Genomic DNA, 12,574 nt, shown 5'->3' on the forward strand with positions numbered 1-12,574 from the left:
TTTTGAAGAGGGGCAATAACATCTGCAATATGGTAAAGTATGGATGGGCGGGGGCATAGGTCATGTGGGAGGGTCATGTGCATCCACACACGGTCAGGACCCCCCTGGATAGGGTGAGGAAGGGGGCCACGGGAGGAAGGTACAGGGTAAGATCACACCTTCACGGGCCAGGGGCTATGAGGAGATGGTGGGTCAGTGCAGTCTGACGTCAGATAGTCTGAGTGGTGTTATGACACAGGGTAAACCCCCCACCCCCACCCCCACTAATTTAAACCAGCAACACAGAAACTATTTAACCCGGGCTGTCAACTGTTAAAATTCAAAAGGCCAAAAACTATCCTAAAGGTCACTGTTTAAAGTAAAAATTAACGAGTTTATTTTTAAATGTCTGACAGAGAATAATGAATTAACAATTGTTTACAACCACTTTCTCTAACCTATCTTTTACCTTCCTCTCTATAATACTAGTCTGATAAACCCCCAATTAAGATTTACCAAAAAAAAATTCGTATTTCAAAACCAATCAGCTGTCGAATTTTCTCTTTGTATGTTTCTCCGTCTTCTTTTCTTCTTAGAGATTTCTGTTTCACAGGTCACTGATCGATTATGGTACCTTTAAGAGAGCTCCTCTCTGGGCAGTCTGCATATGTTGGTGGCTTGGCAGTTCCCCTCCCAACTGTTCAATTTTTCCTGATCCTATACCCCAAAGCATTGGATTGTTTCATTGGTTTTTCATATTGTCAATATACTAAATTCAAACTTGATTAGAGGTTTGTATTTTGGGATATAATTTAAACCGATTGTCCAAATTCGAATTTGTTTTTTTTGTTTCATAGCAACTCAGCCAGTGCTAGCTGCTGGATCAAATGATACATTGTAAATTCTCCAGCACTCTGTGTCTGCTCAGTCCTTCACTCTTTTAAAGGTACAGTACACTTCTACACCTTCATAACAGTGGGGAGCTGGAGAGGTGCAAAGCTACGAGTTATCAGGAAGGGCATCTGGATGTTCAGGACCTTACTGACAACACACAACTGGAGGCTAGAAGCCATTGGCTGAGAAGTGTCAGCTGATGTGTTACATCGTGCTGGAAATTGAAGGTCTGCAACAGGAAGGGAAAGGCCTGTGACCGCCCCTCCATACAGTGGCCATGGCAAGTGTCTGGACCCATGGGAGAGGAGCTGCAGGGCCCACCAGCGTGAGGACATTTAAAAAGATAAGAGTGTTACACACAGACCCATGCAAGACATGGACCTGTAGGGTTCCTCATCCTGACTGCATTTGCCCATTTTACACCTGCCCCAGTCCTTACTGAGCACCTCATTCACACCAGCTCTTTTGGCTACAGAGGCTGGGGGAAGAAAGGGACATTTTAGGATGAGGGGGCAATGGTGTCAGCAGAACCCCATCAGCCTGTAGTGCACCTGGTTCCTCTTCCCTGCAGAAGGCTCTCAACACAGACATCAGTCCATGGTACATCCTCTGTTGTGTGATGCCTCATGTAACAGTAGCTAAACTTGGGGCTACACTGAGAGACAAAATAAGGCACAGACACAATGTCAGAGCAGGGACATTTATGCATAAAGAAGTGCCGAATAATGGAAAGTAATATTTGTTCCAGAGACTGTTCTGTCGTGAGAGGGAGACAATAGGTGGTGAGTTTAACTCGAGGGTCACTATGCCTCAGGCAAGGAGAAAGGCTAGGAAAGTGGGACCTTCATTGCAACCTCAGCCGGTGTAGGAATTGAATGTGCGCTTTCAGTATGGTTTCACTCTGTGTCGCAAACGATCTAAATCAGCCATTCTCAATGCCCCTCAGGGGCCCTGGCACATTTGAAGGGGGTCACAGACTGAAAACTGTGAGAAAGGGAGCCCCAAGGCTTCTGATGGCTGAACCAATGAAATACCCAAGCAACAACCTTCATTGAAGTCAATAGTTTCTCTCCTATTTGTCATATCTTTCCAACACATGGTTTGAATTTGGCGCATCTGGTGAATTAATTGCTTAAGCTCCTCCCACAAAACATCACTTCAGAGTCAGACTGCACCATGTCAATGTATTCAATCAAAGGTTCTTGCATCCATTTTCCTTGTAAGAAGTGCCTCATGATTGTTTTTATTATTTTCAGAAATAGTTCTACCCACGAGTTCCTTGGCAGTAACAAAGGGTTGGCAGTAATCAGTGGAATGCTTACCCTGTTTGAAAGGGGCACCCTGGAACCTGAGAAGGGTCCTAAGGGGGACCATGGCCAAAAAACAGTTGAGAATCACTGACCTAAATGACCACCTCCAAATAACGGACAGTGTGTTGTCCCCTGTGGCCTCAGTCCCATCTCTGATGGGTGTTTTACCGGCAGCAGCCACACTACTCCCACTGGAGCCAATGAGCGATTGACAGCCAGTCTCTGACTGTCCAGTGGTTGTCAGGAGTGGGAGTTCTGCACCATGGGTCCACAATGGCAGCAGAGATCTAGCACTCACCAGTCAAGTACATGATTAGTGCCTCACTCAAGCAGAGCCCCTGACGTGGGATCCCTGCTGGTTTCCCTGACTCATTTCCAACACTCTGCTCTTTGTTCTTCTTCATATCATGGGTGTGTGTGTGTCGCCATAATCTTACCAGACTATACGGGCTGCCCTCTTATTGCAGAGAAGCGACTGGTGGTGATTTAACCTGAGAGCCACTAGACCTCAGACGAGGGAAGAGGTTGAGAAGGATTGTCCTTCATGGTAACCTCAATCCGGTGATGGGAATTGAATCCACGCTGTTGGCGTCACACTGCCCTGTAAATCAACAATCCAGCCAAATGAGCTAAGCCAATTCCTTTTTCGTGTCATAGTGATGAGAAAAGTGAACGAAATATTGTCCAAGTATTCCAGTTATTGACGTTGTCTAAGGGTCTAGACTTCCCCATCTTTGAAACCCCTGGCCTCTGTCTTACAAGATAGTATTTAAAAGCAGCAAGTCTCATCGATCTTCTCCCTCAGCTAAGTTATAATTTCAATGATCAGCTATCTCAGGCCAGGGACCAGCCCTACCTCGGGGCCAGGAGGTGTGTTTGAATCCCACCTGCTCCAGGCATAACATCTCAGAACAGATGGATTAGAAATATTTAGACCAGGGAGCAAACCTCTTGCGTAATGTGTGGATTATTATCAAAGACATGATGGTGATGTGCATTTAATCTAGGAGTCACAAAGGCGATCACTCCATGTCATGGCTTTGGTGTGTATCTGGGAGTGCCGATATGTGAACCTTGTATTTCTGCTGTAGTGCAGTTTTAGCCACTAGGTGGCGAACAACCACAGGAATTCATGGTGCGCGGTCAAACTGTAAAAAAATGGCCATAAAAAGTGGAGTGTTTTATGGATGCACATTGGACCTCGCATTTATCTAGCAAATAGATTTGGCTGAATAGAATTAATCTCTGTACTTGGATCTGCCTGTTGTTTTTCCAGCTGTGTTATGTATCACGCTATACCTGTTGTATTATAAGACATGGGAGCAGAAATTGGCCATTCAGCCCATCGAAACTGCTCCACTATTCAATGAGATCAGACCCGATTTGATAATCATCAACTCTATTTTTCTGCTGTTTCCCCATAACCCTTGATTCCCTCACTGATCAGTCTTAAAGATATTTAATGGCCCAGCCTCAACTGTGCTCTGCGATAAAGAATTCACTGCCCTCTGCCAGAGTAAATTCCTCCTTATCCCTGTCTCAACATGTTATACAAAGGGCACTACCCCTTTAAGACGTATAGACACCATCACGATGTGTGATACTGTAGAAAATCATGAGGGGCATAGATAAGGTAGATTGCCAACAGCGTTTCCTCATGGTAGGGAAGTCTGAAACTAGAGGGTGTAGGATTAAAACGGGAGGGGAGAGATACAAAAGGATCCAGAGGGGCAACTCTTTCACACAGAGGATGGCGAGTATCTGGAACAGGCTGCTAGAGGTAGTGGTGGAGGTGAGTACAATTTTATCATTTAAGAATCATTTAGACAGGGACATGGATGGGATAGGTATGGAGGGATATGGACCAAATGCAGGCAAATGGGGCTAGATTAATAATGAAAACTGAGCGGCATTGGGCCGAAGGGCCTGTTTCCATGCTGTAAACCTCTATAACACTCTAAGGGGTCTCTGTCTTTCTTTCCAGTCAGTCTATTAATAGTGAATCAGTGGTTAGTCTATGACTTAATTATACATGTTACACTATAGTAATTTAATTAAGTGCTTACCCCTAAGCTGACTGGTTCTTAATTCCCTGAATATTTATTAAACTGCAAAAGGTGCAAAATAAATTTACAAAGACGTTGAGTTATAAAGGAGAGGCTGGGACTGTTTTCCCTGGAGTGTCGGAGACTGACGGGTGACGTTATAGAAGTTTATAGAACCATGAGGGGCATGGATAGGGTAAATAGACAAGGTCTTTTCCCCAGGATGGGGGAGTCCAGAACTAGAAGGCATAGGTTTTAGGTGAGAGGGGAAAGATTTAATAGGGACCTAAGGGACAACGTTTTCACGCAGAGGGTGGTGCGTGTGTGGAATGAGCTGCCAGAGAAAGTGGTGGAGGCTGGTACAACTGCAACATTTAAAAGGCATTTGGATGGGTAAGTGGTTAGGAAATGTTTAGAGGGATACGGGTCAAATGCAGGCAAATGGGACGAGTTCAGTTTCGTAAACCTGGTCAGCGTGTGTTGGGCTGAGTCATGGTGATCCAGCACATCACCCATTGTCTCACTCTCTCTCAGAGCAGCCCATAGATCCTCTCTGTCTCTGTCTCTCTCTCTCAGAGCAGCCCATAGCTCCTCTCTGTCTCTCTCTCTCTGTCTCTCTCTCAGAACAGCCCATAGCTCCTCTATGTCTCTCTCTCTCTGTCTCTCTCAGAGCAGCCCATAGCTCCTCTATGTCTCTCTCTCTCTCTCTCTCTCTCAGAGCAGCCCATAGCTCCTCTTTGTCTCTCTCTCTCTCAGAGCAGCCCATAGCTCCTCTCTGTCTCTCTCTCTGTCTCTCTCTCAGAACAGCCCATAGCTCCTCTATGTCTCTCTCTCTCAGAGCAGCCCATAGATCCTCTCTGTCTGTCTGTCTCTCTCTCTCTCAGAGCAGCCCATAGCTCCTCTCTGTCTCTCTCTCTCTCACTCAGAGCAGCCCATAGCTCCTCTCGCTCTCTGTCTGTCTGTCTCTCACTCACTCAGAGCAGCCCATAGCTCCTCTCACTCTCTGTCTGTCTCCCTCTCACTCAGAGCAGCCCATAGCTCCTCTCTCTCTCTGTCTCTCAGAGCAGCTCAAGGCTCTCTGGCACTGTGGTGACTTTGCCTAAGTGCTTAGATCCAGATTAAAGTCAGGTTCATCTGTGAGAGTTTGTAAATCAGCCAGAGGTGCTGAAGGAGGTTCTGTGAGACATTGTATAAACTTCAATAAACCTGTTCATTCATCATTCAAACGATGGGTCAGCATAGTGCAAGGTGTGTTTATGGCACAGAACCCAACATTCGAAGGTAACCAAGCAATATATGTGACAAAGATGCAGTCCCAGGTGAAAATAGTAACACTTTGCTTTATTTACACAAATATGAATTACAGGTCACAATCTTGGAATGGCTACACCATAGCAACTTACCACAAAGATCACGTTTGCCTTGAGATTCGTTTAGAAATATTTTATTGTGAATGGACAAGATTATTGGAGCAAGTCAGAACTTCCTCTGTGTTGACACTCTCGCCCAGAAAGCCCTTCAAGTACCTGAGAGCTCTGCTTCTGAATGAGAAGCTTGTTCAGCCCTCGCTGCAGAAGTATTTGCCTTTGGTAGCCTGACCAAGCGGTCTAAGCTGCTGGGTTAAGTTTCCTCCCTTAAAGGAGGTGTGGGCTCAAACCCAACTGCTGCCCTTGTGCAGATCGAAAGTTCAGTGTTGAACACATGTGTTTAAGTTCAACACAACAAGCTGCTTTGGGGTGGCATGGTGGCTCAGTGGTTAGCACTGCAACCTCACATTGCCAAGGACCTGGGTTCAGTTCCAGCCTCGGGTGGCTGTCTGTGTGAAGTTTGCACATTCTCCCCGTTGTCTGTGTGGGTTTCCTCCACAGTCCAAAGATGTGCAGGTCAGGTGAATTGGCTATGCTAAACTGCCCATAGTGTTAGATGCATTAGTCAGAGGGAAATGGGTCTGGGTGGGTTACTCTTTGCAGGGTCAGTGTGGACTGGTTGGGCTGAAGGGCCTGTTTCTACACTGTAGGGAATCTAATCTAATCAATCTATTCAGAGCTTTTTCTGCTGGATGTGTGTCCCGTGAATCTGACTGACCGGAGCTCTGTGCTGACCCACAGCAGTTTATTCCCAGATCTGAGACTGAAACAGTGGTTATCTGATGGGAGGACATTGAGCTGACCAGGTTCCTGGCCTCACTCTCCAGCTGGGCCTAACTGTGTGCATCACTGGGCAGATTGGCATTTTAAGACCAGTTTCTCGTCACGCTTAGCCAGTCACTTTCTCAGTGAGTTTGCAAGTCAGCCATGGCTGATCTATGACCCCTTGTTCTGGATTCTGTCACCATCGGGAACATCCTTCCTGTATCAGCCCTGTTGAAGTCCTGTTGGAATTTTATGGATTTCTGAGAGAGATCTCCCTCATTCTTCTAAACTCCAGTGAATACATTCCTTACTGAATCGATCTCTCATATAAGAGACCTACTCTTGTTCCTTGTTTATGTGGTCAGAGGAGATACAATGGAGGGCATTCATAATCAGGAGAGCTCTGGGCGAGACTCGACAGAGAGATACTGCTCCCATGGATGGAGCTGTTGTGAAGTAGAGAGGGAGCAGTGAGAGGGCCCTGAGGTGACATGAGGGAAATCAGGGAATGGTTGGGATCCAGAACAGATGCCCTGTGGTGGTGGCAGAGGCTTTGAAAGGAGATCCACTGGATCATTGTCTGAGAAGATTTTCAGGCAAGCTTTGAGAAGATTTGTAGCTCAGGTTGAGGTTCTGGATGTAGGTTTGCTCGCTGAGCTGGAAAGTTCATATCCAGATGTTTCGTCACCCTAATAGGTAAGATCTCCCGGAAGCCCACTGAAGATGTTGCCTAGTAGGGTGACGAAACATCTGGAAATGAACCTTCCAGCTCAGCGAGCAAACCTACATCCAGAAGATTTTCAGGCCAACAGGGAAAAAGGTTGAAGGGTGTGGTGGGGGGGATAGGTTAGGGGACTCGGTACCTCAGTGTGGATTGCAATGATGAGATGACTCTCTCCACCATGAATCGGGAAAGCGCAACACTCCTTTCCATCGCTGACCAACCTGGATTCTCACTAAGTGCCGATTCCATATCTTGGCATCAGCCCTTGACATCCTCAGTGACGTCGACCTCCTGTGGCATTGCTCCCAGTGAAGAGGAAGACGTTGTTGGGGAAAGATCTGAAAACCTTCCTACCAACTCGCCAGTTTTCAGTGTCGGAGGTGAAGGGTTGCCCTGCTGTTCCATTGTGGGCAGTCAGTGATGGGCAGGGTGTGCTGCAAACAATTTCCACCCATGCTGTATTGCTTTCCTGCTCAGTTGTATCCTTACAGGCCACAGAATGTGAGTGGGCGCTGGGCTGAGTAAACATTAATTCACAAACTAAACAGCAGCAAATTAGTCCCTGCCATAGGGCAGAGCTTTAGGAGCAGGGAGGAGGCCATTTGGCCCCTCGAGCCTGCTGTGCCATCCAACCGGATCATGGCTGATCAGATCATAAGGGATAGGAGCAGAAGTCGGCCATTTGGCCCATCAGCTCTGCTTCCCCATTCAATGAGATCAAGACTGATCTGATAATCCTCAGTTCCACTTTCCTGCCTTTCCCAAATAACCCATGATTCCTGTCCTCGTTCAAAATCTGCCTGTCTATCTCATCCTTGACAACCAGCCTTGACAACCCTCTGGGGTAAAGAATTCCCCAGATTACTGACCTTCTGGGAGAGGAAATTCCTCCTCATTTAGTACCTCAATGTCATTATCCCACACCATCTCCATATCTTCTTAATCTCTTAAATATCTCAAACTCTACCGATCTCTGTCTTGGACATATTCAGCGATGGAGCATTCCAGAGTAGAAAATTGTGAGGATTCACTGGTCTCTAATAGAAGAGATTCCTCCTCAACTCGCTCCCAATTGGTAAATCTCATTCTGTGGTTTTTGAAACCAAATGTTTCTGCTGTTAATCGTGTAAAATCTGAGACTATGAGAAACGTTAATCTGGGTTTGGTTGAGAGAGATTTGTCATCTGCAGATGTAAAAGGACGTCCATAGGAAAAGGGGGTATGTTTGCTCTACTCCATGGTGGTTTTTATGAAGTAAACATTTTGAAAATGGCAATTGTGATTTGTTGCAGGCAGGGTTACTATTGTACACAGAGAGAAGTTGCTGGCGAAGCTCAGCAGGTCTGTCAGCACCAGTGGAGAGAAAGCAAGGTTAAGGAGTCCTGGACTTGAAAACATAAGTTCTGCTTTCTTCCCACAGATGCTGCTAGACCGGCTGAGTTTCTCCAGCCATTTCCGATTATGCTTCAGAGCACTGTAAAGTTCTTTGTTTTATTTTGCAGGATTGTTGTGTCATGTTTTTGGGGACGGTAAGTAAAGAGAAATGGAAAGACAAGAGTAGCAGCTTCATAGGTGGACATTACGACCTGCAAGTTCCCCTCCAAGCCCACTCACCATCCTGACATGAAAATATATCGCTGCGCCTTCAGTATCGCTGGGTCAAAATCTTGGAATTCAAAATCTATCTTTGCCTTCGACAGGTCTCTGTAGTAAAGAATTCCACAGATTAACAATCTCTGAGTGAGGAAATTCTTACTCATCTCTGTCTTCATCCAGAACCTCAAAGTAATTATCCTGTTCCATCCCTATTTCTTTGCGGCCCTGTGTGTACCCACAATCCCAAGGACTACAGCGGTTCAAAGAGTCGACTCAACCTTTTCCAGGGCAGTTAGGGATAGGTGACAAAATCTGGTATTGACTGAGATAATCACATTTAAGGAATAAGTTAAAACAATATGAGTGTGGAGTTTTCCATTCCAAAGCACAGCATCAAGGGCAGATACTCATTGATTCCAACATAGCAAATCTGTCTCCTGTAACCATATCTTAAACTTACCCCACAGCAGTGTGAATCGCTGACAGTATCTGCATCTAATGGACTGACCGAAGGCCGTTTTGTGATGTTTTATTTTGATATTGTACTTTGGACAGTGATGCTCAAAGGAGCCTGAATCAGACAGGGCTGATGCGAGTCAGATGTGATATCATCCTGTCCTTGATTTTATTGCAGGTATTAAGGATGTTCCTCACAGTCACAGCTTTGTCAAATGTTTCCTGTTGGCCAAACTGGATTCCAAACGCGTTGGGATCTTTGTGTTTCAACTAAAGAGCGGTTCGTGTGTGGAATGAACTTCCAGAAGAAGTGGTGGATGTGGGACAGTTACAGCGTTTAGACGACATTTGGATAAGTACATGTCTAGGAAAGGTTTGGAGGGATATGGGCCAGGAGCAAGACAGGTGGGATTAGTTTAGTTTGGAATTAGGGTCAGCATGGGCTGGTTGGACCAAAGTGGAATTTATTGCCACGGAGCGCAGTGGAGGCAGGGACATTAAATGTCTTCAAGGCAGAGACTGATAAATTCTTGATCTCGCAAGGAATTAAGGGCTGGGGGGAGAATGCAGGCAAGTGACGTTGAAATGCTCTTTAGCCATGATTGAATGGAGGAGTGGACTCGCTGGGCCGAATGGCCTTACTTCCACTCCTATGTCTTATGGTCTTATGGAAGGGTCTGTTTCTGTGCTGTATAACTCTAATAATTTCCTCCTCCCTCCTCTTAAGTTGCTACCTCTTACAGTTTCTACAGCTGGGGTACCACAGTGTCACCTTTGCCAGTGCACTCTCCTGGGACTGTGAGGAATACAAGGTATGTGAGCAGCTCAATACTCTTCTCAATCAAAGAGTAGCCATCAGAATGAGACCAGGACTCGTTCACTAACTTGCTCAATGTGGAGCTGTGTTGACTTGGTTGGGGTGTCAGAAGTCTGAGATCTAGGAGTTGCTCTCCGGGGTTGATGAGCAGCAGCACACAGCAGTACGTGAGTTTATCTCCCTTCATCAAATGGGGATAATGTACAGCCTGTTGTCTTTTGATGTAGGAGGGCTGATCTTTCGTCATTTTGATACCACATTTGGTTCTCCCCTCACAAATTGCCAGCTGCGATGGGAGGGAGGGGTTTGGTAACTGATCAGAAATGTGGAGCTATAATCCCTCACGTCTTCCACCTCTGCTAATTGCCACCTTCAGGGGCACCAAAGGCAGTATGATTTTGCCAAAGTGGCTACAATGATCTTGCTTTTGACTTGGCTGTCCTTTGAGAGGCGATTGAACGGCATCAACCTGAAGTGGGAGGGTACAATAAGTGTGGATCACACATTCCATTGTGTCCCGTTCTCAGTCGCTCCTGGGAATGGGTCTGTAAAAACAAAAAAAAAGGGCCCCAGAGGGAAGTGTAATCCATTCAAGAAAACGTTGGAGGGCTTTCTCCCTGGTTGTAAGTATGCTAAACTCACTTGATGTACTCCCCATCTCTTCCAGGTCAGCAGAGGATCTTGAATCCAAAAAAGAAATCCTCAGGCAGTGTCTCCGTCTTATGAAAGATCCGTCTTTTTCCATATTAGACGTGCTTGGCATGGAGCATTTCAATCAGCAGATTATTGCAAGGAATGTCTCCGTTTAAATGCTTGAGGTAGAGGTATTCTTCGGCCTGCATGCTGATGGCTCGGATTTCAGGGAGCCTCAGGAGTAGTTGTCCAAACTGGTCAGCCTGCTGTGGGAAGCACATTGTGTAGTCCATCAGAGCCCTGTTGACCTTCTCCTGGATGCTCTCCACAAAGGGTCGGTTTTCCAGATTCTTCACGTCTGCGGAAGGGAAGAAGGAGACAGCTCAATAAAGACGGGTGCCCGCGCACGAAGCCAACGGGAGAGTGTCTTCCCGATGGTTCTGTTGCCAACCGGTCGCTGGATGTTCATTCTCAGAGACTCCAGGGCGACCCTGGAGGGTTGGCAACCCCCTCCCAGATCCCAAGGCCATCGGAGGCCAGCTTGTAGGGAACCAAAACAACCTCCCCCGCTCCCCATCACGGTTTTGTGCCTTACCAGGACTGAAGAGCACCAAGAACTTCAGGCAGACAAACTCGTGCCGGTCAGTCTGCAGAGCTCGAAGCTTAGTGACCAGCTCCTGCGTACGGCTCACCAGGTTATTCAGCGTGGCTCCTGATTGCGAACTGATGGTTGACAGATCAATCTGAGACGAGAAGAGCATTCATTAATCAATGAGGAAATGTTGCAGGGTCACAGCCTCTACAGTAACATCCCTGAGTTTTAAGGGACAGCTATCGCACACCCTCAAGACCTCTAAAAAAAAGTAACATTCTTCTCTCCTTTTAAGATGCTTTTTATAATCTACCTGATGAAGAAGCAGCGCTCCAAAAGCATGTACTTCCAAATAAACCTGTTGGACTATAACCTGGTATTGTGCGATGTTTAACTTTGCCCACCCCAGTCCAACACCAGCACCTCCACACCTTAAAATCTGTGACTGCAGTTATGTTAATATAACTTGATTTTAAGTTTGGATTTTTGAATTCGTGGCATATGGGTTTTTCTGTGAACCTGAAAAGTTTAATGATTAACTTGTCAGTATTTCTGTAGCCATGGTGATTTCTTTCAAAACAGCTTGAGAGAGGAAGCTTTCATGACTAAATTGTTTTTTTTGTTTACATTAGAGTTTTTGACTGAGAAAGATATACAGAATAACACTGTAAGCTTTCTGATGGAAGTTTCTAGACTTTGTTTAAAACACCTATAAAGTGGGGAAAAAATGATTTAGGTTTAGTTTCAGGTTGGGACATTTGTGTTGAAGTTTAGATGAAGATGGATGTATAAAGCTGTTGCTCCTGAGAAAGAGGGAAGATTGTTAGATTTATTAACAATATATGACCTCAAAATTTAATAACACTGCCTTAGCAGGTGTGTTAGGATAAAAACCTGAACAGATTATTTGAAGCTGAGAATGTTTAAACTCAGATGTATGAAAACTCCAGGAAGAGGCAATCAGATTTTCCAAACAGGAAATGAAAGTCAAAGTTAAATTAAATCTTGTGAGGTGGTTGGGAGGGTGATTTGTCTTTGGCGTGAGTACTGAACAAAGGGTGCTTGTGGGTACAGGGTGTTTCTGAGGTCTGTAATGTAGCTTTTTTTTTTGGATTAATGAGATTACATGTTGAGTCATAGTCATAGAGATGTATAGCGTGGAAACAATCCCTTCAGTCCAACCTGCCCATGCCGACCAGACATCCCAACCCAATCTAGTCCCACCTGCCAGCACCTGGCCCATATCCCTCCAAACCCTTCCTATTCATATACCCATCCAAATGCCTCTTAAATGTTGCAATTGTACCAGCCTCCACCACATCCTCTGGCAGCTCATTCCATACACGTACCACCCTCTGCGTGAAAAAGTTGCCCCTTAGGTCTCTTTTATATCTTT

General features: G+C 45.8%; 1 protein-coding gene across 5 annotated transcripts in view; it reads right to left on the minus strand.

Moving 5' to 3' along the window:
* Positions 1 to 9,590: 9,590 nt before the first annotated feature.
* Positions 9,591 to 12,574, minus strand: part of LOC122552264 (nuclear receptor subfamily 5 group A member 2-like) — a 57,811-nt gene continuing 54,827 nt past the window's right edge. For all 5 annotated transcript variants that reach the window (XM_043694954.1, XM_043694952.1, XM_043694953.1 and 2 more), the window contains 2 exons: positions 11,182 to 11,329; positions 9,591 to 10,944 (listed from right to left, as the gene is read on the minus strand). In XM_043694954.1, the coding sequence (XP_043550889.1) occupies positions 10,700 to 10,944; positions 11,182 to 11,329 (393 nt within the window). In that variant the 3' untranslated portion in view covers positions 9,591 to 10,699. The remainder of the gene's footprint in view (positions 10,945 to 11,181; positions 11,330 to 12,574) is intronic.

This window comes from Chiloscyllium plagiosum, chromosome 8, assembly GCF_004010195.1.
Source record: "Chiloscyllium plagiosum isolate BGI_BamShark_2017 chromosome 8, ASM401019v2, whole genome shotgun sequence".
NCBI classification, from domain to species: domain Eukaryota; kingdom Metazoa; phylum Chordata; class Chondrichthyes; order Orectolobiformes; family Hemiscylliidae; genus Chiloscyllium; species Chiloscyllium plagiosum.